This window comes from Lepidochelys olivacea (assembly GCF_965140295.1).
Source record: "Lepidochelys olivacea isolate rLepOli2 genome assembly, chromosome: 10".
Classification (NCBI taxonomy): domain Eukaryota; kingdom Metazoa; phylum Chordata; order Testudines; family Cheloniidae; genus Lepidochelys; species Lepidochelys olivacea.
In genome coordinates, this window is record NC_140420.1 from 55,629,662 (window position 1) to 55,657,084 (window position 27,423).

General features: G+C 40.9%; 1 protein-coding gene across 10 annotated transcripts in view; it reads left to right on the forward strand.

The window, feature by feature from the left end:
- The window catches only part of APBA2 (amyloid beta precursor protein binding family A member 2), a 199,098-nt gene that overhangs the window by 163,254 nt on the left and 8,421 nt on the right, over window positions 1-27,423 (forward strand). For all 10 annotated transcript variants that reach the window (XM_084642435.1, XM_084642427.1, XM_084642428.1 and 7 more), the window contains 4 exons: window positions 3,522-3,707; window positions 8,861-9,040; window positions 13,720-13,932; window positions 20,244-20,363. In XM_084642435.1, coding sequence (XP_084498561.1) covers window positions 3,522-3,707; window positions 8,861-9,040; window positions 13,720-13,932; window positions 20,244-20,363 — 699 coding nt within the window. The remainder of the gene's footprint in view (window positions 1-3,521; window positions 3,708-8,860; window positions 9,041-13,719; window positions 13,933-20,243; window positions 20,364-27,423) is intronic.

Here is a 27,423-nt window from a genome sequence, read left to right on the forward strand (position 1 = left end):
GAAGGGTCAAATCATTCTCTGAAGTGGATCAAATTGCATTTCTTAAGTTATGGGCTGTGGTCCAGGACATACATTTCCCACTATATATGACCTTCAATCCATAGCAGAGTTCCCACTGCTGTCACTGGGACAATTACACAAAGGTCAGGGGCAGAATATGGCTTTTATGTAGTCACTAAACTTTTTTAGTTATTTGTCACATTCAGCATCACGTAGTGGAAAACAATCTCACTTGTAGGACCACTGCTATTTCCACCCTTTCATTTCTTCCCCACTTATCCACCTTTCTCTGTTTCACCTGTTTTTGTATGTCTCTTCCTTTTTTCCCTCTGCATTTCCTTCCCTGCAGTATCTCCCAATTTGACCCCCTGGACTTCACTCCCACCCCATTTGAAAAAATGGTCAGCAATGGTATAATAGATGACATACAAAGTATCATAATTGGCCTTGAGTTTACATCCCACTGAGAGTCATGGAGACTAGGTGTGTTCACACCTCACAGGGACAAGCTACCTGCAGACTCAAAAAGAGAATACTGAGTTTCACGTCTCAGAATTCTCTCCATAACCATGAAGACTGGAAACATATTTTTAACAGAAACTGAGATTTTTGCAGTGTCTTACTATGGGCATCAACATTGTTGACTGGGCCAGTTGTTGCTCCCAGCTCTGATTTAGGTGAATCCAACATCCATCAATCTAAGTTCTAATATGGCCCCTGACATGCTGGGTGGTAAAAACCTTGCAGAATTCTGAAGTGTATGCAAGAACATCTCTTTCTGCTTCCTGCAGCCAGAAGGGACTGGTGCTATTATTGTGGTGCTGTTTGGGGAAAGCAAGGACAAAAGCAGGCTTTACATTTTGCACTGGAGTTCCTGATGTCTGGGTCCACTCTGAAATATCTCCTTTGATTATAACAGTTTTCCATGCGCTTCTGAGTCACACAGGTCCCAGAAAGCCATATGTAGTGGCTCTGCAGAAGGTCAGGATGCAGGTCAACCTGCTGAACAAGGCCAAGGCAGGGCCCCAATGTGTTGTGTGCATTAGGTTGCTGAGGAGGGGCCAGGAAGGAAAGCTAAATCACAGGAGCCCCCTCAAGATGGTCGACTCCATAGCCTCACTCAGTCAGCACTGACCCATTGGGTATTTGTTTGTTAATGTTTTTACGTGACAAGTCAGAGTGCAGTAGGGTGGAAAAAGTTATTTGGCTGTTTCCGTTCACAACAATCTGCTCTGTTCCATCACTTCGCTCTCATTAGCCCAATTGCTACATATCTCAATTGGGCTGGATGAAATCTGACATCACATATGTAATGTCACACTGCATGACCACAGCCAATGGAAAAGTACCCTCTTGGGAACAGGAAGCAGCACCCCACAGCTGCAGAGCCAGGAATGATAGCTGCAGACCTTACATGGGCCACAAGCTGCAGAGGCCCCCTCTCTCCTGGACAAGGGCCCAAAATGTTTAAAAGGGAAACAATAAAACAATATATTGATTTCAGACTAAATACATGCAGCACGGGGAAGATCCAGAAAGCACTGATTCAAGAACAAGTGTTTGTATTCCAGTTCAAGCAGAAGATTTGATGGATTTTTACCTCTTCAGGCCAAATAACAATCAAATATTTCAAGAGTGCTGCTTAAAACCTGTATAAATTTACAATTACCTCGAATATCAACACAAAAAACTATTTGGCTTTACAATTCTAAATGTTTAAAGTTCTTTCAGAACTGTAATAGCATTGTTTAGCTGCAGCACACCTCATAAATGAGGAGTCTTACAAAGTAGCTGGTGGGCCACATTCATTTATTCTTATTCAGTGCAAGTTCACGAATAATAAAACTTCAAGTTTATACCCAGTGGAGCAAAGAAGCCATGATTAAAAATGACCTTGAAGGCTCTTCCTCTATGAGATCAATGCTTTTTGATTGAACAAACAAATGACAGAAGTATGAACTAGAAATCAATAATACAAAGTTTTAGATCATTGCAAAAGACAAATACATAGTAATATCCGGGATAAAGCAAGCTCGGTGACAAAAAGAATTCTTCCCTGACTGCAAACATTCGCTGACTTCACGTTTGCCCAAGGATAACTTATTAGTTCCATAATGATACATTCCTGGGAGAAAGCATCTGGAGATGGTAAGCTGAGATTTCCTTGTCCACAAAGTTTGAAAAGAGAAATAAATTAAAAGGCAGAAGTAATCCATCAAGAGGATGCAGTACTGAAAGATGTGAGATAGAGGTAGAAATTTTTGAAAAGTGTTTAAAAACTGCTCCAAAGTTATTTTTTCACGTTTTGGAGCAATAGCATGCTCTTACATAAGATACCTTTCTCAGGCCATCATTTGGGCAGGTTTCCATTGTTTCCTAAAATCAAGGAGCAAAAGGCTTTTCTCAGCTAAATCCAGGGGTCAAAGCTTGTCTAGTGTAACTGAGTTGGCAGCCTGACAACCCTAATTTGACTTGGCTGAGGAAGATTTTGACTAGTTATGCTGGTGAAGGCTTATTAGCTTTGATTATGCTGGTGTTGCTGAGAGGAGAATTTGCCCAGAGCTTTCCTGTCTCCCCTATTTTGCAACATACTGTGTACCAGTTATCCACCTGCCTACCCCCTACATCTTACAGGTGGCTGAACTTCAGTACTCCTGTATAGATACTGCAAATGGAAACCAACATTTGTCAACAGACATCCATAATGGGTCAAATTAAGACGTGATATGAGCTCAGACTAGGACCCAATTTACCAAAGGTACTAAAGCATGTGCCTCACTTTAAGCACGCAAATAGTGCCATTGACTTCAGTGGACTACAGGTGCATTGAGTACCTTTCTGAATCCAGACTCTAGGCTGGCCTCCCTTTCAGATATCTATGTCCTCGCTGGTGTGACTTACATGGTGAGGAGGAAGGAGGAAGAATATCTATGTTAAAATTTGCCCCTCATAATGAGGAGAAGGCAACACAACATTTACAATCCATTGTGAGGAAAGAAAATGATCACTTAGTATTTTGGAAAATGTTACATGATGGTTTATTGAACGCTTCTTTATCTTGTCCTGGCATAGCAGTAATGTTCATGATCTTGTTATAAACAGCTTCTGTCACTGCTTTATTTTGGAGTTTAATTGTTTGCAAAAGCCATGTCTTTTCAAACATGATGAAATTGTTTCTAAAATATTGGAACATATTTTCCTGTTACTTGAGGCCTGATGCTTTTAAAGTTTTTGTAATAGGCCTGTGTGCCAAATATCTGCAGTTGTTATTCAGACAAAATTTCCATTGAAGCCCAGGGGTTTTCAGTAACTCGGGCTATGACTTCAGTAACAGTTTTGTTTGAGAAATTGGCTGAATAAAGGCTGCAGGATCTGGCCCCACATTAACTGCACAAAGAGATGCAAGCTTAGCTGCCTGTTGTCACACTCAGGAAATTAGACAATACGGGAGAGGGGAAAAGTTCTATTTCTGGAGTAACACTGCATGTGGAACATTTTTGTTTATCTTTTGCTTTGTGAAGGAAACGATGATGGATCATGCACTGCGCACAATCTCATACATTGCTGATATTGGTAACATCGTTGTTTTAATGGCCAGACGCCGGATGCCAAGGTCTGCTTCTCAAGACTGTATAGAGACGACACCTGGTGCCCAAGAAGGAAAGAAGCAGTACAAAATGATATGTCATGTCTTTGAATCTGAGGATGTAAGTAAACTTAAATTATTTTTTTAATACAGTGTGTCATTTAGGGGACCTCAGAAATCTAATGGTATCTATCGCATGAATGCATTTTTGTTGCCAGGAATTTCTTTTCTGATTGGCTGATCCTTTCAAAGGTTTACAGGCTAACTTTTATAATAGTTGTTACTGTTCTGTCCCAAATTGCAATATTGGTATAGGCTACAGCTTTGTTCAGGAAGGACAGGCAGGGCAAAAGAAATGATCAAGAATATATACCCTTGCTCTGAAGTCCAGAAGGAGGTGGGAGTCACTGGTTAATGATAAAAGGGGTATCCTGGTAGTAGTCTACTATAGATCAACAAATCAGGAAGAGGAGGCGAATGAGGCATTTCTAGAACAACAAAAATACCCAAAACGCAAGACCAGTACAACAGGGGACTTTTACTACCCAGACATCTGTTGGAAAAGTAGTACAGAAAAACACAAAATTTCCAGTAAGTTCTTGGAATGTATTTGGGACAACTTTTTGTGCAGAAAGTAGCCAAGATGGCAGCCATTTTAAACTTGATTCTGGTCAACAGGGAGGAATTGGTAGTGAATCTGAAGGTGGAAGACAATTTGGGTGAAAGTGATCATGAAATGATAGATTTCATGATTCAAAGGAAATTTTGTAAGCATCTGGAGGATGATAGGGTTATAAGGAATAGCCAGCATGGATTTGTCAAACAAAAATCATGGTAAACCAATTTAATTGCCTTCTTTGACAGGGTTACTGGCCTAGTGAATGGGGGAAGCAGTAGATGTTATATATCTTGATTTAGTAAGACTTTTGATACAGTCCCACATGCTATTCTCATAAGCATACTAGGGAAATTGGTCTTGGTGGATGCACAATTAATTGAAAGACCATGCTCAGAGTAGTTATCAATGGTTCACTGTCAAACTGGGAGTGTGTATCTAGTGGGGTCCCATAGGTCAGCCCTGGATCCAATAGTATTCAATATTTTCATTAATGATTTGGATAATGGAGAGTATGCATATAAAATTTGCAGATGACACCAAGCTGGGAGGGGTTGCAAGAACTTTGGAGTACAGAATTAGAATTTAAAACAACTGTGACAAATTGGGGAATTGGTCTGAAATCAGCAAAATGAAATTCAGTAAAGATAAGGGCAACACACTTCATTTGGGAAAGAAAAATCAAATGCACAACTACAAAATGAGGAATAACTGTCTAGGTGGTAGTATTGCTAAAAGGATCTGTGGGTTATAGTGGATCACAAATTGAATGAGTCAACAATGTGATGCAGCTGTGAAAAAGGCTAATATTCCAGAGTATATTAATAGGAGTAAGTCACAGGAGGTAATTGTCCCACTCTGCTTGGCCCTGGTGAGGCTTCTGTTGGAGTAGTGTGTCCAATTCTGGACACAATTGGAGAGAGTCCAGAGGAGAGCAACAAAAATCATAAAAGGTTTAGAAAATTTGACCTATTAGGAAAGGTTTAAAAAAAACTGGGCATGTTTAGTCTTGAGAAAAGGAGACCAAGGGGAAACCTGTTAAGTCTTCAAATATATTAAGTGCTGTTATAAAGAGGACAGGAATCAATAGATCTCCATGTCCACTGAAGGTAGGACAAGAATTAAGTGGCTTAATTTGCAGCAAAGGAGATTTAGATTAGATATTAAGAAAACTAACTATAAGGGTAGTTAAGCTCTGGAATAGGCTTCCAAGGGGTGTGTGGAATCCTCATCATTGGAGGTTTGTAAGAACAAGTTGGTCAAACACTATCAGGGATGGTTTTGGTTTAATTGATCCTGTCACAGTGTAGGGGGATGGACTGGATGGCTTTTCAAGATCCTTTCCAGCCCTACATGATTCCATAGGAATGCTCTGCATTTTACTATTTAAAAGGAAAGGGAGTGACCACATCACAATTCTGGCCATTTGCACTCATCGTAGAAAGGCTAAAGAATGAATGGGCTTGGGGAGACACTCTCACCTCTGGGGAAGTGTGGTTTTTTTGTTTTTTTGTTTTTTTTAAAGAAAAGTTAAAGGAAAAAGTGTCAAGTTAGTAAAAATTAAAAGCGGGAAAAGTATTAATTTTTGTTTCTAACTTATAAAGATATTTTGAAGTACTAATGCCACTAGGGAAGTGTTCATTTAAATCCACCAGTTTAATGGGCAGTTTTAAAATCTGTTTCTTAACATGTTGTTTTCAAAATAAAACTAGCCCATTGTCTGATACAATTTTAGCTCCAGATCACATATTTTGCAAGGCAGAAAATCTTTCAGTTTAATATTTGAATTGGGAGGCAGTGTTGCCTGGTAGATAGAATAGCTGACTGGGCCTCATGAGATCTGTAGTCTGTTCCCAGCTCTGCCACTGCCTGCTGGGTGACCTTGGCAAAGTCGCTTTGCCTTCTTGTGCCTCCATTTCCCCATCTGTAAAATAGGAATAATGATACTTACCTCCTTTGTAAAGCTCTTTGAGATGTACTGATGTAAAGCACTAAATGAGAACAAGGTATCATTAAAAACAATAATTGATTCTAAGCCTGCATCTGGCTTGCATCTCTTTCCGATCTGTTGGTGAACTTGAAAAGCAGAGGGGAGAGAAGTGGACTGAACACCAAAAACTGATACCAATGGAGACAGATTAAGTAGCGGGAAGGGGACACAGATGACAAACCATGATAAGATGGGTTATAAAAATCTTTATTGATTACTTCTCAATGGTTGACATTCACATGTCTTGGGCATATTTATTTGTATTGTTGTTCATAGTGTGACGGGTCACCTCGTTGAAAAGAAATTCCAGAATATACAGTAATGTCACATGACTAGTTTAGCTGATCATTTCTCAGGATTTTCTAAATCTGTTTTCAAATGGTAGAATATTGACCTCTGTCTGTCTTTAAACAATGGAGTTTATTGCAACATGTTATTGTAAAGCACAAATTAAACAAGAATGTTACCTCTGTTGAATACTTGAAATAAACCATTTAACATCCTATTTTGGGAATAAAGAGTTATAGATGTTATAACATTGCCTACCATGTATAGAGATAGTGTGGGTATCCCTGACTGTATTTAGGTTGTGCCAGTTCTCTGACAAAGACCACTGCATTTTCAGAACAAAAACACCTTCAAAACTCAGGTGGTTGGACTGAATACACTGCTTCCTCACATATGATATGTGATTTGTAGCTGATTGCTAGTATTTTGAGGGACTCTACACTGCAGGATACAAGCAACTCCTATTTAAGTCAGTAGGAGTTGTTCAGATCCTGTGGTGGAAGAAGAATAGGGCTCCTGAAAACCATGTTGACCTACCAAATCTAACCTATCATTCTCTTGTGATCTGCAGTGGATCAATATGGGAGAAATAAAAATTTCAGTTAAGAAAACTAATTTTGCACATAAATACCTCCTGCTTTTTCCTACCTCTGTCTCTCACTGCTGCAGTGACATCTAGTGGAACTAAAAAGCAAAGTCTGCTACAAAGGTCTATGATTCTGTCTCAGTTAATTATTTAACATTTGTACCGTGCCTTGAATGTGTAAAGTGCTAAGTATTATTAATTATCATCTGTCTTTTCATTTCTAATGTGTCTATTGCCCTAGGCTTCCAGACATTAGTCAGTGCAATTCAACTCTCTTACAGTTAACTTTGATGGGTAGTCATCTCATATTGCAGAGACTCCATAGTCAGAGGAGGTCTCCAGAAACACACCAGAGACTTGGAGAATGACTTAACAATCAGAGTCCAGCAGATTTTCCTAAATGTGGCTAGGATATGCCCAGCAGTGTTTGGCCAGTGTGCACCATGATCATAAAAGGATTCACTGTCACAAAACCATACAATGCAAGAAGGCACAGACACATTATTAAACATTGCTGATGCGGGCAGGCAGTTCAGGCACTGCTCTGGGTTAAATAAGGCAATCAGCAAGTGGGTAGGGGACGAGGAGACAGGATTTGCTGAAGCTATGGGACAGGTACAATGGCTGCAAAGTGAGAGCTGATGGATTTGCAGAAGTGGCACATGCAGTGGTATAATATCCAGGAGTATTGAAGATTCTGATGATGGAGCAGGCCAAACTAATCATGCATCCATTTGTGAGGGTGGGCTTAATAATCACAAACAGGGAAACTCTATTCTGGTCACACATGCAAGCACAGACCCTCCTCTCTGCTGCACAGAGGACTGCACTTGTGGTCAGAAAGTACTGAGTGTCCAGACCAGGTGACAATCTCTCTCCTAAGGTATAGTCCACGCTGTGAAAAAGTCTGAGAACTCCTGATCTAGAATATATTTCTTCAGTGCTTATAGAAACAGATGCATAAGCAGCATATTACTAGCCACTGCAGCTTCTTGGTGAAAGGAGGTCATAAGAATGGCCATAGTGAGTCAGACCAATGGTCCATCTAGGCCAGTATCCTGTCTTCTGACAGTGGCCAATGCCAGATACTTCAGAGGTAATGAACAGAGGAGGCAATCATCATGTGATCCAATCCCTGTCATCCACTCCCAGCTTCTGGCAGTCAGAGGCTAGGAACAGCCAGAACCGGGAGTTGCATCCCTGACCATCTTAGGTAATAGCTATTGATGGATCTATTCTCCATTAATATAATTCTTTTTTGAACTTTGTTATATTTTTGGCATTCACAGCATCCACTGGCAATGAATTCTACAGGTTGACTGTACCTTGTGTGAAGAAGTACTTTCTTTTGTTTGTTTTAAACCTGCTGCCTATTAATTTCATTGGGTGAGCCCTAGTTCTTGTGTTATCTGAAGGAGTAAAAAGCACTTGCTTATTCATTTTCTCCACACGAGTCATGATTTTTTACCTCCATCATATTCCCTTAGTCATCTCTTTTCCAAGCTGAAAAGTCCCAGTTTTCTTAATCTGTCGTCATACGGAAGCTCTTCCATACCCTTAATCGTTTTTGTTGCCCTTCTCTGACCTTTTCCAGTTCTAAGATGCCTTTTTTTAGATGGGGTGACCAGAAGTATCAAGAGGTGAAGAGTTTGCCCGATTGAGTTTCCCAAAGAGAGATTTATGTTATCGTTGCATTCTGTATTATTTTGGGTGAATCTTATAAGCGAGCTAGCTCTATTCATTGCTACTGAGTGGTGTTCCTCCTTTTCAGCTGTATCTTATTTTATTCTACAGGCACAGCTGATAGCTCAGTCAATTGGTCAGGCTTTCAGCGTGGCCTACCAGGAGTTTCTGAGAGCCAATGGAATTAATCCAGAGGATCTCAGTCAGAAAGAATATAGTGACATAATCAATACCCAGGAAATGTATAATGATGATCTTATACACTTCTCCAATTCAGAGAACTGCAAGGAGGTAAATTCTTTTTTTTAATTTTTATTTCATGTTGTTAATCCTGTTTTCTTATTTTTAATATTGATGTACACTCTGAGCACTCAATTGGCATTTTAAGAGTATATTTGCATGGGAAATAAATGATTTTATTAGTATTCAACCTTAGTAGCTTTATATTTTTCCTACCCATTTTACTTTCAAGGCCCTTCTGCTTCTATCATAATAATAATAATTACATTTACATTTCATATAAATGGGAAACAGTAATACCTTTACACCATGCTTCAGGTGTCAGTTACTTGCGTGTTATAATGAGGTGTTGATATAATAGGGGAGTTGGTAGTCAGGTTTTAATGACCTTGAAAATTCACATTTTAATAGATTTTATATCTGCGGTTTGGCACTAAGCGTCTCTGTAAATGAGCTGACGTTTCTGATCTCAGTAAGATATCTTTGGTGTATTTTCTGTATTAAGACTGTGTGTTTTAATTCCCATTCTAGAATAAAATCATATCTGGTTAATTTAAATGTTGGAGGTGCATATAGAAGAGAGGCCTGCTTCCAAAATATTACCTGCAAAGCTATGGGTGGAGGAGCATTCATCTGACATAGAAATAATGGTTTTTAATCAAGTTAGATAAAAATCACGGGACAGGATCCAAACGTAGATAATATGACCTTAAAGGCCAGATTGTTCTTAGGTTTTGTGGGTGTTTGAGGGCAATGGGTGGAACAGTGAGCTGTCTGCCATCTCACTGCTCCCCATGCAGGGATAGGGACCATTACAGTCTGTGTGCTTGGGGATAATAGGTACTGCTCTTTGGCACCCCCACGATACTATCTCCCCGAGGAGCAAGTGGGATCATGGCAAAGGGTAGGTGCAATGTGTGCACTCCCACTGCACATGGGGAAGTTGCTAGGGGAGAGAAGGGATTTTGTCTCCTGAAGAGATTGCAAAACTCTTCCAGGGCTTAGGAGGCTTCTGTCCATCACCAGTACTGCTTGGTGGTTGAATACCATAGACTGTCCCTAATATAGCATTGTTTTTAGTCCATGAAAGAAGGGTTCTATGGAGTTCTGGCTCTGCATGGGACAAGCATGGCTGGCTCTTATGCTTCTGTTATTATCATAGCTCTTTCAAATCCCATTCATCTTATACTCAACACACTCCTGACTATCAGACTTCAGAGGGGTAGCCGTGTTAGTCTGGATCTGTAAAAGCAGCGAAGATTCCTGTGGCACCTTATAGACTAACAGATGTATTAGAGCATGAACTTTCGTGGGTGAATACCCACTTCATCGGATGCATGTAGTGGAAATTTTCAGAGGCAGGTATAAATATGCAAGCAAGAATCAGGCTAGGGATAACGAGGTTAGTTCAATCAGGGAGGATGAGGCCCTCTTCTAGCCACCCTGGACACATCACATGATCCATTGTCTACAGCCAAACGCTGAGGTACAACCGCATTTGCTCCAATCCCTCAGACAGAGACCAGCACCTACAAGATCTTCACCAAGCATTCTCAAAACTATGATACCCACATGAGGAAATAAGGAAACAGATCACCAGAGCCAGATGTGTACCCAGAAGCCTCCTGCTGCAAGACAAGCCCAAGAAAGAAACCAGCAGAACTCCACTGGCCATCACATACTGTCCTCAGCTAAAACCTCTCCAACGCATCATCACTGATCTACAACCCATCCTGGACAACGATCCCTCACTTTCACAGGACTTGGGAGGCAGGCCAGTCCTCGCCCACAGACAACCCGCCAACCGGAAGCATATTCTCACCAGCAACTACACACCCCACCATAGTAACTCTAACTCAGGAACCAATCCATGCAACAAACCTCGATGCCAACTCTGCCCACATATCTACACCAGTGACACCATCACAGGACCTAACCAGATCAGCCACACCATCACTGGTTCATTCACCTGCACGTCCACCAATGTAATACGCCATTATGTGCCGGCAATGCCCCTCTGCTATGTACATCGGTCAAACTGGACAGTCCCTACGTAAAAGGATAAATGGACACAAATCAGATATTAGGAATGGCAATATACAAAAACCTGTAGGGAACACTTCAACCTCCCTGGACACAAAAAAGCAGATTTAAAGGTAGCCATCCTGCAGCAAAAAAACTTCAGGACCAGACTTCAAAGAGAAACTGCAGCGCTTCAGTTCATTTGCAAATTTGACACCATCAGCTCAGGATTAAACAAAGACTGTGACTGGCTTGCCAGCTACAAAAGCAGTTTCTCCTCCCTTGGTGTTCACATCTCAACTGCTAGAAGCGGGCCTCATCCTCCCTGATTGAACTAATCTCGTTATCCCTAGCCTGATTCTTGCTTGCATATTTATATCTGCCTCTGGAAATTTCCACTACATGCATCCGACGAAGCGGGTATTCACCCACGAAAGTTCATGCTCTAATACATCTGTTAGTCTATAAGGTGCCACAGGACTCTTTGCTGCTTTTACTGACTGTCAAAGGTAAAGGGGACTTCTGCTCGGAAAGGTGACTACGTAAAATAAAAATAGCACTTTTAAAGATGCATCTTCTCCCTCTCTGTCTGACAAGTTGTACTACTACCAATGAAGTGGGTCCAGTAGAGCTGTGGCATTGATCAGCCTGGTTTCTTTCCCCCCGCCTCCTCCCCACCCTACACAAATAACAGCAGCAAAAGTAACATCTGAAACCTCATTGCAGAATCTTCATTGTTGGTAATATATGAAGTGGAGACAACTTCCCTTAAGTCAATACCAGGTTTAGCATGGCATGTCAGCGTGACTTACACTGATAATAATGGTGTATATTTCATATTTTACCTTTGAAATATGACCTTTCATCCAGGAAGGTCTCTAAGCACCTCAAAAACAGAATGAGGCACATGGGGCCAAATCCTGTGCCCACTGAAGTAATGACAAAACTCTCCTTGGTTTCAGTGTGATGAATATTTGGCCTGTGTTCTAATGGTCTGAGTGCAAAAAGCACAACTTCTGCATTGTAAAATGGTCTCATTTTGTGACCCTGGGCAAATCACTTAATCTTTCTGTCACAGTTTCCTCATCTGTGAAATAATAGGTGTAGTAGCACTTCCCTGCCTCACAGGGGTATTGGGAGGATTCATTAATTGAGGTTTAGAAAGCACTTTGAAGATGGAAAGCGCTACATGCTAAATGTTATTTCCAAGAGACAGGTCACATGATTTCACTGGGGGTTTTGCCTAAATAAGGGATGCAGATTTTGGACCTATACATAGGAAATGCAATCATTTCTGGGTGAATCATGGTGACTGGAAGTGAAGGTGAAAATCCATATTCAACTGAAAACCAGTCCAGGTATACGTAAATTGTAATTTATAGCATTACAAATAGAAACGGTAAAGAAATGGATGTGTGGTTTATATGGGTACAGTTGTTGGACTTGACAAGGTATTGTTTATGTACATGTAACATCTGGAAAATATTTCAAATTGGTCACACAAGGGAAAACAAACTTAATTAGAAAATCTTGTTTTTACTTGTAATCGTAACTGATTAGATAAAAAATATGTGTAACTCCAAGATGCCAGTTTTATAATCACTTCTCTGAGCTTAAGCTTGCTTCAGAGTAATGAATAGTGGCCTCCCTTCCTGCTGCCCATTGCTCCTTGGTTCCCAGTTCTCCTAACTGAGCATGTTTACGAGTAATGATGGATTGTCTGATCATGCTGAAGCTGTTGCACTCTGGCTGGATTTCAATCAATCCAGGGATAACCTCTGCAGTACCCAGCGAGCCTTCCTGGTTTTTACACACAAGAAATCCCCTTCTGTGTCTCTTCTTAATTTAGAAGACTGATCTGACTGTAGTGATGTAACTGAGCCTTCAGTGCTAAATAGGCTTTGCATAGTACATGTAGCGCAGTCACCGCATTATTTGTTTGGGGAAATGTTCTTATCCAGTATTTTATTAAAGAAGACTTTCAACTTAAAAATCACACTTCTGGTTAGAAACATTATACATCCTGTAATCACAGGTAACCCCCAAGATTACTATATCTGAGAAAAAATAATGACATTTGTATTACAGTAGAACCTTGAGGGGCTAACAGAGATTAGGGCCTATTGTGCTAGGTGCTGTACAAACAGGTAAGATGCACAGAGAAATTAAGTGAATTGGAGAAGGTCACACTTGAAGTCTGTGACAGAGCTGGAAATTGAACCTAGAACTCTTAAATTCCAGTGCCTTAGCAGCAATTCTTAAGATCTCCCCTGAAAGCTGTATTCCAGTGAGGAAAATTATTTCTATTTATTTAATGAAGCACATTATGTATAGTCAGTTTCACTGTTTCCCCTGTAGAGTCAGTAGGTTTTTAGTTTCTCCCTTGTTATAAAGGCCTGTCTGAATTACAACAGGTGAGCAGAAGATCCTCTATAAAAATTATTTTAAAGGAATTAGAAAAGAATCAGAGCATCCTATTTAACTGGTGCTAGAAACTGGAATATGTGACAGGTACTCACTTGAAAAAAAAATTAAATTGACTCTCTCTCTTTTGAAGTAACTTCTCGTGGTTAATAGGAAAGTGATTGATTTAGTTTTCTTTGTAAATGGTTAATTTTAATTAATTAACCACTGAAATAGTAGTGTTTGAAATTCAGAGGAAATGTAATTAACACAAAAACAGTGATTTGTATATATTTTCATTGCAGTTGCAGCTAGAAAAGCAGAAGGGAGAAATTCTCGGGGTTGTGATTGTGGAATCAGGATGGGGATCCATCCTACCCACAGTTATCCTGGCTAACATGATGAATGGAGGCCCTGCAGCTCGTTCAGGGAAACTAAGCATTGGAGACCAGATTATGTCTATTAATGGAACCAGTTTAGTTGGTCTTCCTCTTGCAACATGCCAAGGGATTATAAAGGTACCCAACACTTATATCTGTATACATGCATGTTTGTAGAGTATGAGCCTGCAGAGCTGAGATTGTGTCTTTGTAAAGTGCCCTGCAAATGTCTGACACTTATATGTGTAATAACAATCATTCATGTTGTACTGGTGCAAGATAGACGCAGACATTCCAGGCCTTTCCTTTGAGCAGATTTTAGTAGGGACAAGTGAGTTAAGATTATGTAAGGAAGAAGAGCTGCAAGACTATTTCACAAAGACTAAATAGAGCCAGACCATGCTGCACATATCTCCTAGAGAGGACCACATGTGGACCTCTACACTTACCAATGTGAGGGAAACTCCGCTGTATCCATAACACTATCCATCCTACAAACTATGCAGAAGACTTTCATTTGGAGTCCAGTGTCCATGCAAGTGGAAGGAGTGGTGGACTGGAGGGAGGAGTTGGCAGGTCGTGAGATGAATCAAGTGGATGCACTCTGTCTTCCCCGTAACCGCAGGAAGGTTCCCCAGAGAAGATGCAATCCAAGGTCGTATTATTTTTGGCCACTGTTGCTAGTACAGATTCATATCCACCAGGGTTCATAGCAGCTGCCAGCTATTGATGACAGCTTGCATTGTGCCATGTAATTCTGATCAGAGCAAGTCGAATTGACCTGGTGCTTAAAGCTCTCATAGACTTTAAGGTCAGAAGGGGCCACCATGACCATCTAGTCTGACCTCCTTCACCCTGCAGGCCACAGAACTTCACCCGCCCACTCCTGTAATTTGCCCATAATCTGGCTGAATTACTGAAATCCTCAAATCTTGATTTTAATAATCCACCATTTATTCTACTTCAGATCAGCAAGTGACCCATGTCCCAATGCTGAAGAGGAAGGCAAAAAAAACTGCAGGGCCTCTGCCAGTGTGACCTGGGGAAAAATTCCTTCTTGACCCCAAATAGGGCAGGGGTTAGACCCTGAGCAAGTGGCGAGACCCACCAGCCAGACACCTGGGAAAGAATACTCTGTAGTAACTCAGAGCCTTCCCCATCTAGTGTCCCATCATTGGCCATTGGAGATATTTGCTAATAGCAGTTATGGATGAGCTATGTTCCATAGTTTCAAAACTGAGCTTGCTAAATTTATGGAGTAGGCAATCTCATCGTAGAGTCCCCAGGCTCCTCATTACTCTTATTAAAAACTGAGGCAAAGTATTTATTTATATATTCATTTAATCCCCATCATCAGTTCTTAGAGGTCCCACTTCTTTCCTTGTTTTCTTTTTATTTATATGGCTAAAGAACTTTTTAACATTGGCTTTAATTTCCTTTGCAAGGTCCAACTCTGCCTGGCTTTTAGCAGTTCTAACTTTTCTTCTATACTTTCTGATCTATGTGAGTTAGTTTTCCTCACTGACCCCTCCCATCTTCCATTCCTTGTAGACTTTCTGCTTTCTCTTAATAACCTATTTGAGGTGCTTGTTCATCCAGTTTGGTCTGCAACCTTCCATATGAATTTTTCTTCTTGCTCAGGATGCAGGCTTCAGATAGTTTATGCAACTTTGACTTAAAGTAATTCCAAGCCTCCTCCACATTCAGATCCTTGAGTTCTTCAATTGACTTCCCTAACTGATTTTCTCAATTTTTTTCAAGTTTGCCCTTTTGAAATGGGGGGCCCTAGTTGCAGACCTAATTTTGTTTATCCTTGCATTTAGTTTAAACTGAATTAACTCCTGATCACTCAAACCAAGGCTGTCCTCTACAGCCAGTTCTTCTATGAGGTCCTTTCTACTTATCAACACTAAATCTAAAATGGCATCACTTCTTGTTGGTTCGGTGACTGTTTAGTGAAGAAATCTGTCCGATGTCACATCCAGGAATATCTGGGTCCTACCATTATTAGTAGCACTTCTCCTCCAATGTATAACCGGGAAATTTAACATAAGAATGCCCAGTCAGATCAGTTGTCCATATAGCCTAGTGTCCTGTCTTCCGACAAGGGCCAGTGCCAGATGTTTTGAACAGAATAGGGAAATTTATCAAGTGATCTACTACCTGTCATCCAGTCCCAGATTCTGGCAGTTAAAGGTTTAAGGACACCCAGAGCATGGGGTTGAATCCCTGTACGCTTGGCTACTTGACATTGATAGACTTATCCTCCATGAACTTATCTAATTCAGTTATATCCAGTTATACTTTTGGCCTTCACAGCATTTCCAGCAACGAATTCCACAGGTTGGCTGTGCACTGTGTGAAGAAGTACTTCTTTATGTTTGTTATTGGGTGACCCCTGGTTCTTGTGTTAAGTGAAAGGATAAATAACACTTCCTGTTCACTTTCTCCACACCATTCATGATTTGAGAGACCTATATCAAATCGACCCTTAGTCATCTCTTTTCTAAGATGAACAGTCCCAGTTTTTTAAATCTCTCCTCATATGAAAGCTGTTCTGTACCCTTATAATTTTTGTTGCCCTTCTCTGTACTTTTTCCAATTCTAATATATCTATTTTGAAATGGGGCTACCAGAACTGCATGTAGTATTCAAGGTATGGGCATACCAGGGATTTATATCATAGCATTATGATATTTACTGTCTTATTGTCTATCACTGTCCTAGCTTTTTTGACTGCTGCTGCACATTGAGCAGATGTTTTCAGAGAACTATCCACAATGACTCCAAGATCTCTTTCTTGAGTGGTAACAGCTAATTTAGACCCCATCATTTTGTATATATAGTTGGGATTATGTTTTCCGATGTGCTTTATTTTGCATTTATCAGCACTGCATTTCATCTGCCATTTTGTTCCCAGTCACCCAGTTTTGTGAGATCCCTTTGTAACTCTTCACAGTCAGCTTTGGACTTAACTATCTTAAGTCATTTTTTATTGTCTGCAAACTTTGCCACCTCACTGTTTACCCCTTTTTCCAGATCTTTTATGAATATGTTGAACAGCACTAGTCTCGGTACAGATCCCTGGGGGACACCGTTCTTCATCTCTCTCCACTGTGAAAACTGACAGTTTATTCCTACCCTTTCTTTCCTATCTTTTAACCAGTTACTGATCCATGAGAGGACCTTCCCTCTTATCCCATGACTGCTTACTTTGCCTAGGAGCCTTTGGGTTGGGACCTTGTCAGAGGCTTTTTGAAAGTCCCAGTACACTGTACCCACCGGATCACCCTTGTCCACATGCTTGTTGACGCCCTCAGAGAATTCTGATAGATTGGTGAGGCATGATTTCCCTTTACAAACGCCATGTTAAGTCTTCCCCAACATATTGTTAATCTGTGTGTCTGATAATTCTGTTCTTTACTTATAATTTCAACCAATTTGCCCGGTACCTAAGTTAGGCTTACTGGCCTGTAATTGTCAGGATCACCTCTGGAGACTTTTTTTAAAAAAAACAGTGGTTTTGTTGTTGTGTGCTTCCTTGCTTGCTGTGTGCCTGCTTTATTGAAGTTTATAGTGTGGTCTATTTTGGGGGATGTGTGCTGAGCCTAGTAGCCTGCAAGGCTGAGAGCTTCCACATGAGGTTCTAGCCTGCCATTCTTTGATCCCTGATCCTTTTCGGATCCCTTTGTCATAAGCAACCAGAGGAGCTAGCGAACAAGAGCAGGAAACAGGAGTTTTCAGAGGGGCTTTAGAGACTGAGCATGACAGCCAGTTACACCTAATAAACATTCTCTAAATTTAGGCCAACACCCCCTTCCCTTCCCCCCTCCCCCACAAAAAGGAAAAGAAAACACACACACAACCCTGCAAGAGTAAAAATCATGCCGGCAGAAGTCCAGCCCCAGAGTGGGAGCTAGCCAGTTTGTTGCACTGAATGCAGCATGTATAATTACCTGCTTTATGGTCAGGTGGCGTATGTGTGCATTTGGTGCAAGCAGCTCATGGCCCCCAGAGATTGAGTACGGGCTCTTGAGAACAGAGTGGCTGAACTGGAGGAGCGAAGGGAGACAGAGAGATACATAGAAGAGACTTTCTGGGATACAATAGAGCGGTCCCATCCCCCATCTGACAGCCTCTGTGCTGTTGAGGAGGATGAAAGTCTGGGAAAAAGAACATCAAGCTGAAGTGGAGGGAAACAATCCCATAGTTGGGACCCTCCTTCCGGATGATGCCATGGTACCTACCCTCTCACACTGAGTATACCTCTTTGGGGGAGGGGACCCCTGTTACTATGAAGAGAGAGGTAATACAAATGGGGGAATTAATTATTAGAAACATAGTTGGTTAGTAAATGACTGGGAGAACAGCATGGTGAATTGCCTGCCGGGTGCAAAGGTTGTGGTCCTCTCAAGGTATCAAGACAGATTTATGTGCAGTGCTTGGCAGGAGCCAGTGGTCATGGTACACATAGGTATGCATGACATAGGGAAATGTAGGAGAGAAAGATCCTGGAAGCCAAATTTAGGCTGCTACATAAGAGATTAAAGTCTAGGAGCTCCACGGTAGCATTCTCTGAAATGCTTCCAGCTATGCGCAGGGCCAGTTAGACGGGTAGAACTGCAGGGTCTCAATGTGTGGATGAGATGTTCGGGGGAGGGATTTAGGTTTGTTAGGAACTGGGGTACCTTTTGGGAAAGGAGGTGCCTATAGAGGGAGGATGGGCTCCACCTAAACCAAAATGGAACCAGGTTACTGGCATGTATACTTAAAAGCTCATAGAGGAGTTTTTAAATTAAGGGCTGGGGAAAAGCCAACAGGGGTAGGAGAATCCGTGGTTCGCAAAGACACGTCTCTTAGGGGGAGGATTTATTAAAGGGGATACTCTATGTCCTAGTAAAGAGGAGAAGAGAGAAGTTAATAAAGTACAGGTGGGAAATTAATAGAAAAAGTCCAACAAAAGAGAGTCCCATTCAATTACACCACATGAAGGTAAACAACTAAATATTGACAAATTGTATAAGTGCTTGTTTTCTAGATTGCTAGAATGCTAGAATTATTGCTAGAATAAATGCTAGAATTCTTAAGTACTGAGATGGGTGAAGTTGAGTGCCTGGTATTACATGATGATGTTGGTAATTAGTCTGCCATGATCACAAAATTCCCAGTAGTGGTATTTAATTAAAAATACTGAAAAGATCTCTATCCATATCCACATCAGATCCAGGGGATTTGTAGCAGATTCTAAGCACTATCCCAGTGCAACCTCTGTTATGTTTCTTCCCTAAAGTGATTTTGACCCACACGTATGCCATTTTATCCATTCCATCACTTCTAATTTCTTTACAGTCTACCTTGTCATTAATGCACAGTGCTGTTCCACCACCTTTTTCTTTACTTCTGTCTTTCCTGAATAGGACATACCTTCAATACCTGTGTTCCGGCCATGACTACTATTCTACCGTATTTTTGTTATCCCTATATCCTGCACCAGTAGTTCTAGTTCCTTCATTTTGTTACCCAGGCTCCTTGCACTGCTGTACAGACATCTTAGTTGTTTTTGCTTAGCTTCACCCAGATTCTTCGCCTGATTAGGTATAGTCGTTTTACTGCCAGTTAAGCCTACCTAACTTACTGTCAGTGATGTTGGCACTGCCTTTCCTCTTGTTGTCCATTCTCCTACACTCTGTTGTTCCTTTATCCACTGCTGTATCCTCTTTTATTTGATTTTCCTCCCGATTAATGTTAAAATCAGGTGTGAAGATTACATGAGCATCTCCCAACGATCTCCCCCGAATTCCTAGTTTAAAGTTCTTTTAATCAGTCAACCTCCATCCCAGAAGTCTCCAAACTTCGGATCTTCTCTTCCATCGGCCCTACCAGTCGGCATGTCATGAAAATGAAACATCTTTTAGGTACCCTCTCCATAACATCCTGTAGCTTCCACTCATCTTTATTGGGAGTCAATCAGAACTACAGCCCACAGTATTGCTAATGCTGTTGGATGTGGTTTGGCGTTAATGATGGTTGGAAAATTTGCAATAATTCATTAGAGCAGAGAAGGCCTTGGCCTCACTACCCCATTTGTAAAATGGAGATTACAGTATCTTAGACACATTGAAGCTGCATCCTTTAACGATTATGAAGGGCTGTGAGATCATTGGATTGAAGGAGCTATCTATATGAGAGTGCACTGTTATTGTTGGTAAGGTTTTAGGATGGTCAGCTGGACTAAGAGTTCAGAAAGAGTCCCTGACTTCTTTCCTCAGGATCAATAGGATAATTTTAATTTAGAGTGGCAGAATGTTCCTTCATATGGGCAGTCCTATGTTAGTTGCAGCTGCAAGCGGGGAGGGGTACAGGGTTTCAAGCTCAGCTACTTCATATACTTCCAGTGAGCACCACTTTAGAACCACTTCAGAAAATGCTAACATTTGGGATTTTTTCAGGGTCTTAAGAACCAGACGCAGGTGAAACTGAACATTGTCAGCTGTCCTCCTGTTACAACCGTCCTCATAAAACGACCAGACCTGAAATACCAGCTGGGCTTCAGTGTACAGAATGGAATTGTAAGTTTGTACTTTAATTGTTATGGCTTTTATGTGGAAACATGTTAAAAAGCTAAATAACTGGAGTATTTAAAAAAAAAACAAATTGTGTGCTTTGTGTGCACTTTGAACCTTTTGAGCTTCCTGGTTTATAAAGTAGCCTTGCAAAGCAGTATATGCAGAGGCAGAATGTTACATCTGTATGTTGTGGAGATAAGTGTGTGTGTGTATGTAATGTTGTTCGTTGTAGGACGTACTCAAATGCAAGTAAATGTTTGATTTTTAGGAGATTGGATGTCCTAGCATCTGTCTAGCAGAAGGAACAGATGGGAGGGTGAGAGAAGTAAAGCAGCAGTCAAGGACGTGACAGGCTGTTGATGTGGGGCATGCAGTGCAGTTAGGCTGTGCCAGTTGTTGAGGTCAGTGAGACCTGAATTCACAAGCATAAGTCCCATCCCTGAAGTATTCATTGCTGCTGATGAGCTTGAAGAGAAGGGGCTGTTCATAGCCAGTGAAAATTTGTGTAGAGCCTGTAGGTGTGCTTGAGTCATAATCACTCATTAACTAAGACCATCATGCCATCAGGATCTCTCTTTTCTGAGAAAATTCAGTTTGTCTGATCTGTACCCATATTTCACAAACACAGGGCCTCTATTTTTGCATTTTGATCCCTTGATTTACCAAATCTTCTTATTAAATCTACTGTTCATCGACATCCTTAAATCTACCACCCCTTTGTGCTTCCTCTGATGGACTATATGCCATATCCTTCACTTAGCTCTATGTACGATGTGGTGCTATGCCCGGTAAAACCTTTTCATTAGCAATATAACTTTAAATGTTGTTTGCAACGTCTGGGGTGCTTCCTCATTCTAGGAATAAGGAATATTCTAATTACATTGTAAATAAAAGGAGAAGCATTGAATGGCAAGTTTTAGAGATTGTGCCCAATGTGCATGCAGTGGAACTTGCTTACATTGGAGCCTTTGGAGAAAAGGGTTAATTTTCAGAGGAGTTTCACAATAAATAGAGCATCCATTATTTAAAAGAGGGAGCTGGGAATATGCCTGCTTCTCATCTTCCATCCACCCTGCCAGGATGATAGCTTTTTGCCTACAACTGCCACTTTTACTCTGTGGTTTAGCCATGGTGGTGGGCTTTTTGATCCTCTTAACGGCTTGTTTTATTTAAGGTGTACATTTAATTTGAGCCTCTGTTATGGTGTTTTTAAATAGTTTCCATGCAGCTTGCAGGCATTTGACTCTTGTGACTGTTCTTTTTAATTTCTGTTTAACTAGCCTCCTCATTTTTGTGTAGTTCCCCCTTTTGAAGTTAAATGCTACTTGTGGTAGGCTTCTTTGGTATTTTCTCCCCTACAGGGATGTTACATTTAAATTACATTATGGTCACTAGTACTAGGTGGTTCAGCTGTCTTCACCTCTTGGAGCAGATCATATGATCTATTTAGGATCAAGTCAGGAAATACCTCTCCCCTTGTGGGTCCAGGACTAGCTGCTTCAAGAAGCACACATTAATGTACCCAGTCTATCTGGAAATAGTTGAAATCCCCCATTATTATCTTTTTTTTTGTTTGTTTTTGTAGCCTTTCTAATCTCTCTGAGTATTTCACAGTCACTGTCACCATCCTGGCCAGGCGGTCAGTAGTATATTCCTGTTGCTATGCTCTGACTAGTCAAGCATGGGATTTCTGCCTATAAAGATTCTTTGTTACTGTTCGATTCATTTAAGATTTTTTTATTAAATTTGACTCTATGCTTTTTTCACATATAGGGCCACTCCCACACCAGTGTGACCTCTTGTATGTTTTGTACCCTGTTATTACTGTGTCCCATTGATAATCATTGTGCTACCAAGTTTCTGTAATGCCTATTATATCAATGTCCTCATTTAATACCAGGAACTCAAGTTCACCCATCTTAGTATTTAGCCTTCTAGAACTGTATACAAACACTTGTCAATATTTAGTCAGTCTGCTTTCATGTGATGTAATTGAATGAGAATCTCTTTCGTTGGACTATTTCTCTTCAATTGCTACCTGTACTTCAGCAACTTGTATCCTCTCCTCTTTACTAGGATATAGAGAATCCTGTTTAATAAATCTTCCCTTAAGGGATGTGTCTGTCTGAACTGTTTGCTCCTCCACACCTGTCGGCTTTCATAGTTCCCCTCTGAATCCCTCCGAAGCAGTTCTGGAGTGAGCTTGGGTAGAAGTGGGGAGGAATGGGCACAGGTGGGAGCATGTGAATTATTTCTCCCAACTCAAGTGAGAAAAGATAATACAGACTGAGGCACAGTCTGTATTTCTCTTCCCCTTGCCACTTCCTAACCTTCTTCACCTCCACACACTTACCACCTTAACTGAACTTTTAGTGTCACAGCTGTTTCAGTTCATGGTGGTTTGGCTCCACCTAGTGGACATTTACCATGTTCACCGTTTGGTATATGGTCACAATTCAGTTTGAGTTCGTCTCAACATTTACGTTAGTGCTCAAAATGAAGTATACCAAATTCACCAAACAAGTCTCAGAATTTATAGTAAGCGGTGAAGAATAAGAAGGCCCTGCAACACAATTCAGTTATGAGAAGTCACAGTTTGGATTTGCAGGCCAATAACTGGCACACATGTACTCTGTTTGATTTATATTTTAAAATATATTACTGTAATAATGCAACTCTCTTATCATTTACTCTTCACATTTTAGAAAGCAGAATTTTCTAATTACCAGATATGTAATTATAACGGATCACTGGGCTGGAAAAAAAATACTCAGGCACTTTTTCCTCTTGATTCAGCATTAGCTTAGAGAAGGGATAACTTGCTTGAATGGCTATAAATTAAATGTCCTCCACTTCTGTGCCATTATCTTTTTATGCATGCATCTGCTAGTTATTTACATGCCTCATCAGAACACAGGCTTGCTGTATTTGCCTTCATTCTGCATATCTCCTTTGTGCAGGATGTAAAGCCATTAAATTCCTGAATGGTCTGTAAACAACCTGAATGTATTAAGGCAAAAAGGCTTTTTAGGCTGGATTTTGTTCCCATAGCACATTAGGCAGACATGTACAGGTGGGAAAGATGAAAAATAGGCAACTGCAACACTTCCCTATCTCTGTAGGATTTCATTTCCTTGCTCAATGCAGAGATGTGCTCTGCGAGACACTTTCTGGCGCTCTGAGAACAGTTGGCTGGTCAGATTGTGCTAGCTTCCCTGGTTTCCAGCTGAGAGAACCAGAGCAAACGGAAGGAGATGAAAGGAGCAGAAGTAGAAAGTGTAGAACAAAAGCAAACCGTTCTTGCTCCAAAGTCAGCTAAAAATGCATACATGATGGAAGCAGTGGCTGTAGTTGCCACAGGGATGTTGTGCCATCATGAATGGGGAGGGAGGTGAACATGAGACAGTCTCTCAAGATGTGGTTAACCTTTTGTGCAAAAGCTTCGGAGCCACTTGCTTAGAAATGATGGTGGCATTTAAATGTAATAATTCCCCTCTAATTTCATTATGTTTGTGGTTCATGGGTTATATCAGGTTGGTTTGTGTCCAATCCTATCTTTACTATTGATATTTATCACTTTTCATCTGTAATCTCAAAGATCTTTTCAAAAGAGGGGTTCTGTTTTAAAAGTGCAGTAAAATGGCTGTAACTTAGCAAGTGATTAATATTTTATTTTTTCCTTCATCTTACGCTTATATATAGGGAATTCCCCCCTTTCATTTATATTTAAGATATATACTTAACAAAATGTGTGCTGCAGGATTTAAATACATACAGTACCTAACATTCAAAATGATTTCAGTGAAAAAATAAACTATGTATCAGGGTTTAGCCATTTGCTCTGAATAAATGGTTGAAGAGCAAAGAATTTAACTGGAAGAGTTTTACTCTTAATATATTACAGTCTGTTCAGTACACAGTGGGCAAACTGGAATAAAACTCGTTATTTATGTAAGTGCTAAGGTTTTCCCTATTACAGCTTGTCACTTAACACAGTGGAAAATCTGTAACAGATGAAAAAACCATACAGATTTAGTTCTATCTTTGTTCTGCTACCCCCGCCCCCCCGAAAATAGGATATAGGCTCTTGCTCACGAGAATTAGATCCAGATGAATCATGCTTTATTTAATCATCTCCAGGGCTGTCACCATGTTCAACAATACAGCAAACTATAGACATCCTGGCTCAGTACACCTTTGCCTGAACTTCGTTAATGGTAGTATACCCTTTCTGAACTTGCCAATTGAATCTGGTACTGTGGCCACATGGACTACAAGGGGTATGCTGCCATGTATCTTGAGTTCTGATGGAAGCTTAACAAGCTAAGAATGATAAATTTTCTGGTTTTGGTTGTATTCATTCTGGAGATAGCTAATAAAGTCATATTGATCTGAATCTATTTTTGGGGAAGGGAGGGGTGATTTTGGGGTAGCATATTTTAGCCCAGGATGCTTAATGAAGACTAGCTGTTTAAAATAGAAGGTTAATTTTAGATTTCAGTTCTGTCTGGTGTGCGTGTAGGCCCTAAATGGTACATAGGCTTTGTGCTGGCCTTATGCACAGGGGTGAATTGCACCTGTTGCTATCAAAGTCCATTGTGATAGTCAGTGCTGGATTTTCCTGGGCTGTCTGGGAAGAAGCATGTCATTCTCCACCCTTCTCCCTTCCTACATATAGATAGGTCACCCCTCACCTCCATGTGCCCATGGCGCGCCACTTGCCCAAAACCCTCACCCACTCACCTGTTTGTGAGGCTGCATGGCCTCAGCTAGACCAAAGCCTGGCCTGGATCAGGAAGCCAGGAGGTAGGGCCAAAGCACAACTTTCTAAGCAGTGTGCGGTGTAAGGCAGTTAGGCCATTCATTCTCTCCCCACTGGTGCTGGATTTAGATGCAATGAAGAATTTAAGTGATCCTCTGACCAGCAGCTGTCTGCGTGGTGTGGGGGCCCTATTACACACATGCCTAATGCTGCCACTGTCTTTAATGCATGAGACACAGGTTCACACTCTCCGTATTTTCCTGAAGTTCTACAATCAGGCTCACCCCATTGTCACCGTATGGCCTCCTTTGAGGAACTAATGTCTCTTAACTTCCTAGTTACCAGAGAGTGTTCATTACAGTGGTGCATTCAGCATTTTCCCCCACCGAGACTCAGTGCTTCTTCTCTGCAATGGGCCCTGCCTCCGATGGCCAGCAACTGAGAAGTCCAAAAGGCTGCCTTGCATCACAGTCACTTGCAAATATAGGAGCAGCAGCATAGGTCAATGCTTAAAGCACAGAACTTGAGATAGAAAGATCTGTGCCTATTGTTATGGTTCTATTGACACCCACCAAGTGCAAGATCCTGGTTAGATCCTTGCCCTGGTTAGATGAGATTCTAAAATGAGGGTAAAATATTACTGTTTTCCCTCACTGCTTTCCTATTGTGAAGGTTTTTAATTGTCTGATGTTTGTAAAGCGCTATCAGAGCATCAGATGGAATATGCCACAGAAATACCACTGCCTTTGTGCTACAGTGCTGACAGTTCACCTTTCCGTTTGCTTCTCAAAGCATGTACTGGAAGTGGACCTGTTGTCTGCAGTTTTTTGTAGTGAAGAAAGTGTATTTACAGGGTTTTTTGGGGCACATGATGGCTTTTTCCTGTGTGATTATTATGTACAAATTCCCTGTGGCAGGTAATAAACTTCTAATTTTATGGAAAAATATTGTTTTGATAGAGAGCTGTACTAAATGGATGTACTGCAGTCTGGAAGATTTTGTCATCTGTGTGATGAGAAGGTAAAAACTGTCTGCAAATTATATGTTCCATGGGAGTGAAATCAAGGTTGCAATTCTGTGGATGGCTCTGCTGGCTCCTTTAACCATGAAAGGATTGCTGAAGTGGTTTATGAACCACAGTAGAACCCTGAAATCTAATTACAGCCCATGCGTTCGATGGCACAGCTCATACTGTTATTTACAGTACAGACGAAAATATCTTTCAAAGGCTGAAGGAGGCTGTTTTCACAAACAAGGAGCAATGACTACAGAGGCATTTTCTCTCCCTTACATTGTGTGAGCTTTGACAGAATAGGAAAGGATTCCATTGTTTGTGGCATTGTATTTAGAGAGAGAGGGTTCTAAGGAAATTGCCAATATTGTGAGGATATTTTTCATCCACACAAAGCCTTTCAACTCAGGCACTTCCACTGCTTCCAGCTTGCCCCATTGCCAGTGTATTGTGTCTGTATCTGAATTAGACTGTAAAGTCCTTGGGGCACATGCCATGTTTTATGATGCTTCTATTTAGCACTGAACAAAATGCCCAGAGCTCAACAAATAAATAATAATAATGCTTGCCATGTGGTTATAATAAGGATAGTGACTGCAAAAATTGTCATCATGGGGTTCCATACAGTATTGGGGGGGAGGGATAGCTCAGTGGTTTGAGCATTGGCCTGCTAAACCCAGGGTTGTGAGTTCAGTCCTTGAGGGGGCCATTTAGGAATCTGGGGCAAAAATTGGGGATTGGTCCTGCTTTGAGCAGAGGGTTGGACTAGATGACCTCCTGACGTCCCTTCCGACCCAGATAGTCTATGATTCTTTCTCAGCTAAGATCACCTTTCTTCTCAATTTACAAATCAAAAGACAATTTTACTATTGTTCTCAGTTTGCAAAAGGTAAACCGTTCAGTTTTTAAAATCTCAGCTCTGCTAACTGCACCTCTGATCTACAAAATCAAGCTGTGGCTTTCCTGCCTCTTACCAGGAGACAGAATAGACCCCAGCACTGTCTTCTGCATAGTGTTGACTATGAAAAAAGACAAAATTTACTACACTCCCTACTCGACTGTAGCTGATATACTGCTGTTACTTGTCTGTTAGAAATAGAGGGGGGTGAGTGTGGTATCTCAGATACTCCTGTTTGGGAACTGCTGGTAAACCTTTTTGTAGTGGTGATCACGGATACTGTCTTTGCTCTGCACTGCTTTGTTTAGAGCAGTGGAGTAAGGAGATATGTCAGACACATGAAAGGAAAACTATTGACTTGGTGCCATTGTCATGTGTATATTTTTCTGTC